The sequence below is a fragment of the Callospermophilus lateralis genome, chromosome X (assembly GCF_048772815.1).
Source record: "Callospermophilus lateralis isolate mCalLat2 chromosome X, mCalLat2.hap1, whole genome shotgun sequence".
Taxonomy (NCBI): Eukaryota; Metazoa; Chordata; class Mammalia; order Rodentia; family Sciuridae; genus Callospermophilus; species Callospermophilus lateralis.
In genome coordinates this window covers 103,840,030-103,848,528 of record NC_135325.1, presented here as the reverse complement: position 1 = coordinate 103,848,528, position 8,499 = coordinate 103,840,030, and the positions used below count along the sequence as shown (strand labels likewise).

Genomic DNA, 8,499 nt, shown 5'->3' with positions numbered 1-8,499 from the left:
TGTTCTTTTCTATTCTTTTTAAATCTTCACCATGATGGTTCCATTGTGATATACTTAACAACTCCTCCTTAAAAAGCCATGGGCTACATTTTTGTATTGTATCAATGTATGCCCTGACTGCTCTTGATTTTACTGGGATGCCTCCTGACATGTGCATCCGTCCATTCTCCCTATCTGTTCCTCAGACGTAAATAGTTTTTCCTCAGATGTGAGCGGTTTTTCTTCCGTCTCACTCATCTCCAGGGACAGACAACTTAAAACAAAAATGAAGCAAAACAAAAGAGGAATCTTAAAATGGCTACCCATGCTCTCGCCCTGCCCTCAGGGGCGAGCAGTTTACTTACCCTCAGTCGCTCCCCGTACGGGCCACCAAATGCCGCAGTCTGGCTGGGCACAATTCAGGAGCCATTTGTCAAAAGAAACTAACTTTATTTTTAGAACCACACATGCCAAACAAAACAGCTCCTCAGGAAAAACCCTCAGAGCCCAAGTGCCACCACCGGCTTCCCACAAGCCACTCCCCCAACCACCAGCCTCTCTACCTCCCACAATCCTCCTGCTCTTGAGGCCGATTGGCTGGGTCGCGTGGGCAGAGCCAAAAAAGTCCCCCAATGAGCAGCTCTGTGGCCTGAAAGGGCAGGCAAACAGCCCAATGAGCATCACCGCAGAGGAGCCAACCAGGTAGATGTTGCTGGGGCGGCTGTGAGCCAATCATCACCTGGCAGTCCGAAAGTCCACCAGGGCCCCTTTGGCTGTGGCCCTCAACACTGTAATATATCTTGAAATCAAGTATTATGGTGAATCCAGTTTTATTCTTTTTCTACAATATTGAATTGCCTATTTGGTTTCTGATTCCATATGAATTTTAGAATGTTTTCTACTTTTATGAAGAATGTCATTGATATTTTAATGGACATTTCACTGAATCTATAGATTGCTTTAGGTAGTTTTAAAAATTTTCACAGTATTAATCCTTACTGTCCTTGGACATGGGAGGTTTATTAAATATTTAGTGTTCTCTTCCAAGTTTTCATCCATGTTTTGTTCTATATTTTGTTGTTATTTTAGTTCTACATAATATTAGTGTTCATTTTGACATAATAATTCAATCATGGAATATAATTTGTTCTAATTTATTCCACAGTACTTACCTTTTCTTCCCCCTCTTCTCTCCCCATCACTTCCCTATACTCAACTGATCTTTATTCTATTTGTTTGCAGTTTTTTTTTTCAAATTATTGCCTATGGATATAAATAAAGGTGAGATTCCCTGTCTTCAGGCATTTTTCTTAATTTTCACTCTGCAGGCCTTTCCATTCCTTAGTTTATTACTAGGTATTTTTGTAACTATTGTGAATGGGATGCTTCCTTGATTTTTATTTTAGCAAATTCATTATTGATGAAGAGTAAAAAGCAACTGGACTTTGTATCTTGATTTTGAAACCTGCCACTTTTTAAAATTTCATAGTTATAATATGCATTTGGTGGAAACTTTAGTTTTTCTTATTTTAGAAAGAAATTATTCTATCATCTGTAAACAGGGATAAATTGATTTCCTCTTTTCTTATTTGTATGCCTTTATTTCTTCCTATTGCCTAACTACCCAGGCTAAGACTTCTAGGAATATACTGAATCACAGTGGTTAGAATGGAAATCCTTATCTAGTTTTTGAACTTAAGAGGAAATGTTTTTAGCTTTCCTCCATTGGATAAAACATTGTTGTGAGCATTCCATATAGAGCCCTTATTAGGTTGAGGTGTCTTTTAATTTATTCAGTGATTTTATTGCAAAAGTCATGTTGAGTTTTTTCAAAAGCTTTTTGTTTATCTATTGAGATGACAAAATGATTTTTGTCTTCATTCAAGGCATAAGAATAGAGTACATATTACATTTAAAACTTTTAAAAATTATATTCAACTTAAAAATACTTTTGTGATAACAAAATAGAATCAGAAATCAACACCTAAATCAGCCAGAGAAATTATACAAATACATGGATTTGGGAAAACACATTTGAAAAAGTAGTAGGTAATTCACAGGATGAGAAGGAAAACTTAAAAATTTCTTGAAACAAAAGAATATGGAAAGATAACCTATGGGCTGGAGTTTTAGTTCAATAGTAGAGCACTTGCCTAGCATGTGTGAGGCACTGTGTTTAATCCTCAGTAGCACATAAAAATAAAATAAATATCTATCAACAACCAAAAAGAAATTTTTAAAACAAGTAAGACAACCTAAGAAAAACATGTGGAATGCAGTCAAGGCAATACTAAGAAGAAAGAAATGAGTGCCTACATGAAAATAGTGCCTCAACTCCCCTTAGAGCAAGAGCACTGTTGTCCTAACTCAATGCCAATCCAATGAAGTGATCTGTTCACCCTAAAAACAGGGTAGCGTTTCTGCTTTGACCTCATTCCTGGCTCTCCCCACTTTCTTTGGCAACTCTGTCTCCTGTGCACTGGTTCTATCAGAAGCACCGGTGACACCAATTGCAGTAAAGATTGTAAACTGAAACTGCTACAGGGAAAGTGGTTTATTGAACATTGTACTGAAGGCCAAGGGACCATGTCACCACCAGCTGGTACTGCAGCTGGTACCGGCATTTTGAGGTGTTTGCAGCGTGCAATGTTCTTCAAAAGCATTTTCTCTGAACCACGAATTTGCCAAATTCCTTAAAGTCCTCAGAAGTGACCCACATCTGCTTGAAACTGCTCATAGAAGTCATGATGGATGCACCAATCCACGCAGAGAAACATCTGTCAGGAGAAGCAGTGATCTTGATGGGGGTCCCCCTGGAAGCCATCTCTTCCAGTTCTTTCATGAGCCTTTCCTCCAGGCCGGGGAAGAGCGTGGTGCCTCCAGACAGCACGATGTCTGCAAAAAGGTTGCTCTGGATGTCAGCGTCGCACTTGGAGATCGTGCTGCAGACCATTTTGGAGAGCCCGGGGTCATGGATGCCCAGCTGGTCGGGCGCGAAGAGGACCTCCGGTACCTGGTATAGATGGTCCCCCATGTGGATGACATTGCCATCGGGCAGTTTGAATTCTGTCAGGACCTCCTGCCGCCTCTTGGATGGCTCTATCTCGGGCTCCAGGGAGATGTAGCAGGACTTCTCTTTGATGTCATCCACCACGGCCTTGTTGAGGATACAAGGGAAGGTACAGCCTCGGGCAAGGAGGAGCCGCGTGAGGTGCTCTGTGATGTCCCTCCCTGCCACATAGAGCTTGGTGACTGCGTGCGGGAGGGAGTAGCCCTCAAAGACCGGGACAGTGCAAGTGATCCCATCGCCACTGTCCACCACCAGGCCGGTCACGCAGGCAGAAGCGTACAGCGCTCCCGCCGCGTGGTTGAGCAGGTAGAGCGCAGGCACACTGAATTTCTCAAACAGGATCTCCGCAGTCTTCTCGCGCGTCTCTCTCGGGTTCAGGGAAGGCTCTGTCAGCAGGATGGGCTGTTCGCTGGGTTTCACCCCCAGGTCCCACTCGAAAAGATGCTTCCAGAGTTTCTCCATGTCATCCCACCTGGTCACCAGTCCACGCTCAATCGGGTAGTGCAGATATAAGGCATCATACCTGTACTGGGCTTCTTCCCCCACAAAGTACTTCTTGCGATTGGCCCTGGCTGAAGGGATGTTGAATTTGGGATGCCCCACGACAGAGTTGATGACTTGACGGGGTCCAATCTCCCCAGACAGGCCTACCTTGCAGAGTCCCGAGCCGTTGTCAAAAACCACTGCAGGGATGTCCAATGTCTGTGGATTAGACATGTCTGCGCCTGGTCTTCCGCACTTCACCAACCTGAAGGACCAACACCTCGGCCGCTTGGTGAGATGACTCCACACGTACCTCCGGAAGTCTTACAGCCGCGGGATGCTGGACTTCTCAACTTGTCACCCAGGTGAAGCCAGCAGGCTGTCCTCGATCCACCAGAACACTCCGTTCTCAACCCATGAATGTTACCTCCCTTCTGGTGACCCAGGGCCTGCTGAGGCAGTTTCAAGGATGGTCACCTGGAGCCAAACAATGTCACCAAGGCAACCGTTGTCCTCAGGCAGCATGGGCGGGGGGTGGGGGCCTCTGAGCTGCCAGTACTCCCTGCTTGGGGAGGAGTGAAGCAGAACAGGTGAACTGTGCCTACACACCGCTTTCATCAGATGGAGATCCCAAAGCAGGGGTCTAGCTGTAGAAAAAACTGAGGCTGCTTGTCCTGTCGAACAACCTTGCCTGTTTGGGCTTTGCTGGATATTTTCATTAACCACAGCAAAAAAGAAAAAAAAATAGACAAAAATATATTCATATATGTTCCTATATGTATTATTTTATTTTAAGTATATTATCAATATATGCGTATGTACACATTGCAATTATATATCAATTTGTATACATATTTGTACATATTTGCATATCACAATAGATAGACATATTTGTATATCTACTCACTTGCTGATCTACTTTAGGAAGGTAATATAACTCAGACACCACATACTGAAAATGTAACTGTGAGAAATGAAAATTAAAAGTTATGAGTACATGCATAACAACCTTAATCTGATAATAAATATCTATAATAGAATGGTGATACAGGTGTGGGGTATGATCACAGCTTTATTACTTTCTACCTGATGAAGTAACTGAAGTATTAGATATTATTATCTCCCTGGAAACTACTAATAATGTATATAACATATAAGTTTCATTTTTTGTTTAGTCTGAGAACTCAAAGTAAGTTTTACTTTTAGAACAATTAGGAACAGTCAAGGTATGGGCTTGTCCAATAGAACTGCCTTATGTGGTCTCCTGATCTGCTGTATGTGAAATAATAGAAATTTCCTTTCTTTGCTAAGAGGATCAAGTAAACATTATACTCAAATTCTTGTTCAGTACAGATTGCCATAATCAACTCAGAAAACCCTTTCTTTTATTTTCCCTTAAATTTGTAAATTTTTACAAGTTTACTGAGGTCAAATTCACATACCATAAAAATTCACTTACTTAAGGTGAATTAGTATATTTCTACAACAATGATTTTAATATGATGACAGATATTTTAATATATAAAAATGCCAATTTTAGAATATTTTCTTTACCTCATAAAGAATCTCAGATACCCTTTTTATTTTCATCCCATATTCTCCTGAGCCCTATGTCCTAGTAAAATATTTTTTGTCTTCACTAATTTTACATTTTCTACATTTTTTCATATAAAATGAATCATATAATATGTGGGCTTTTAAATCTCTGACATCATTCACTCTGCATATTGCCTTCCGGATTGTGCCAGTGTTTTGATATAATACAATTTATATATTCATTTGTTGATGGACATTTATTGTTTTCACCTTTTGTTCATTGTGAAATATAATGCTAAAAGCAATATTATGTATTTTTTTGTATGGACTTATGTTTTCATTTCTCTTTTGTATATATCTAGAGGTAGAATTGCCATGACATATGACAGCAACTATATCTTTCATCATTTGAGTTCTGTATGTCTGCTTTCCAAAGTGTCTTTGACATTTTACATTCCCACCTACATTGTAGGTGAGTTCATCCTTATACAAATTTTTCCCAAAAATATAATCTCTCATTTTTATTCTAGGCATTCTTGTATGTCTAAAGTGTTATCTCATTCTGCCTTTGATTTACATCCTTGATAACAAATGATGCTAAAATTTTTTTCATATGCTTATTGGTTATTTGTATACCTTTGCACATATTTGTATGCTGACACTTTGCCTCCTTTAATAAGTCTGCTTTTTAATTATGAAATCTGTGTGTTCTTTCTGAATTGTAGATAGTAATCTTTAATATACATTTTGTATCATTATTTATTAATTAATTTCACTTTTCCTCCCATTAAGTTGTTAGGACCCTTTCAAAAAACAGTTGACCATGGACTGGGGATGTGGCTCAAGCGGTAACGTGCTTGCCTGGCATGCACAGGGTGATAGGTTCGATCCTCAGCACCACATAAAAATAAAATAAAGATGTTGTGTCCACCGAAAACTAAAAAATAAATATTAAAAATATTCTCTCTCTCTCTCTCTACAGTTGACCATAGACACATGGTTGTTTGCTAGATTGTCAATTGCATTCCATTGATCTGTATGTCTGTTCTTATGCTTGTAGCACGTTTTAATCAATCATTGATTGTTGTTACTCTGTGAGATATTTTAAATTAAGGAGTGTGAGTTGTCCTTCCTCTTTTTCAGTATCATTTTGACCATTTAGAGTCCCTGCAGTTTTATTTGAAGATAAGTTTGTCAATAACTACAAATAATTCATCTGGGATTTTGATCAGAATTTCGTTGAATCACTAGTTAGACTGGGACAGTATTACTAGCCTAACCCCATCAACTCCTCTAATCTATGAACCTGTGATTTTTCCCATTTTTGGGATCTATTTCAATATCTTTAAAAATATTTTCAGTTTCAGAGTAAAATTTTTGTAAATTATTATATAATTGTAATTGCTTCCTTAATTTGATTTTCAGATTTTACATTGCAAAAGCATAGAGAAATAATTTATTTTTGTATATTGAACATGTAGCCTAAATTCTTGATGAACTAGTTAGTTTGGTCTAAAGTTTTTAGTGAATTCTGATGTGATTGTAATATAAATGAATTTTATATGCATAATATACATAAATTAAAAGATGTACATATACATATATACATATTCATTAAATATATCACATATATATTTGTATTTTCATGCCATCAGCAAATAGATATGATTTTATTTCTTCTTCTCCAATTTTCATTACTTTTATTTCCTTTCTTTTACTAAATGCCCTGCCTATAACTTCCAGTACAACTTTGAATAGAAGCATTAAGAATAAATATCCATGTCTTGTGCCTGATCTTAAGGCAGAAGCATCCAGTCCTTTACCAATAAGTATTATATTAGCTATAGGTTATTTACAATTTCCATTTTTCAAGTTTTGGGATTTACTTTTGCTTTCTAGTTTTTACGTGATGTAGTCATTAAAGAATGAAGTTTTTTTTTTCCAAATGCTTTATCTGTATGGGTTGAAATAATCATATGAATTATAGTTTTTATTTTATTAACATGGTATATAATCTAAATTGATTTTCAGTTTGTAAAACGTATCTCAGGAGTTAGTTCATTTGTAAATGGTATATATCTTTATATATGTTTTGCTGGATTTGGTTTATTAGCATTTGTTGAGGACATTCACATCCATATTAGTAAATAATACTGGTCTACAGTTTTCTTTCCTCATGATATTTTCATCTATTTTTAAAATCAGGATAATGCTGGCTTAATTCAATGACTTAGGAAGAGTTACCCCATCTTCTATTATTTGTAAAAGTTTATGAAGTATTGCTATTATCTCTGTTAGAATTGAGCAGTGAAATCATACGGCCATGGGCTTTTCTTTGTGGGTAGTTTGTTGGTTACTAATTCAAATCTCTTATTTGTTACATGTATATTCATATTACTATATTTTCCATAGATCATTTTCAGTGCATTTGTTCATTTTACCTGAATAATTTGATCTATGTCATAGCATTATGTGTGTAATTATTTAAAATCTTTATTTCTATAAAGATCAATAGCAATACCCCTCATTGTTTAGATTTTTAAAACAACCTAATTTGAGTTTTATTCATTTCATATTTGATTTTCTATTGTTTAATTTAATAATTTTTGCTATATTTATTATTGAATTCTTCTGCCTTTAAATTAGATTATTAATGCACATTAATTATACAAATTAATGTGTTTCACTGTGACATTTACATAAATGCATAGATTGTGCTCTGGTCATGTCCACCATTCCTTCTACCTTCTTTTTCTACCTCTCTGCTACCCTCAGCCTAGATTATTTTCCCCTCCCATAATAGTCCCTCTATTAGGTCATTTTATTTTTTAAATTTTGCATATGTGATTAAACGTGATTTTTTTTCTGTTTCTGCTTAATTTTGCTTAGTACATTGTTCTTTAATTGTAATTTCTGGTAAGTGATATGATTTCATTCTGCTTCATGGCAGAATATTACTTTGTTGTGGATAGAGACCATATATTTTTTATTCGCTTATCTTTTGTTGGGTACCTAAGCTGATCTTGGCTATTTTGAATAGTGTCATAATAAACATTATTATGCAGGTGTGTATTTTGTATGCTGACTTAGTTTCCTGTTAACAAATACCCAGGAGTAGTATAGGTGGGTCTTATGGTAGCTTTATTTTTAGTCTTTAGTCTATATTATTTATTTCTGCCATGCTTTTTATTATTTCTTTCTTTATGCTGATTTTAAGTTTAGTTCATTCTAAAACACTAAGGTATAATTATTAGTTATTTTTCTGAGATTTCTCTGCTTTTTAAATGTAGGCATTCATACGCCATAAACTTCCTTTCTATCACCACTTTCAGTGTATTTTCAGTGTATCCCACAGGTTCTGATATGTTTTAATTGCTGTTTGATTTTAGAAAATCTTTAATTTCCCCCTTGATTTCTTCCATGTCTTACTC

At 36.7% G+C, this 8,499-nt stretch overlaps 1 protein-coding gene across 1 annotated transcript; it reads right to left on the bottom strand.

The window, feature by feature from the left end:
- Window positions 1-2,632: 2,632 nt before the first annotated feature.
- LOC143639257 (actin-related protein T1-like) lies at window positions 2,633-3,766 on the bottom strand. Its single transcript, XM_077107457.1, has one exon. The coding sequence runs from the start codon at window positions 3,764-3,766 to the stop codon at window positions 2,633-2,635; it is 1,134 nt and encodes a 377-aa protein (XP_076963572.1).
- Between the last annotated feature and the right edge of the window lie 4,733 nt (window positions 3,767-8,499).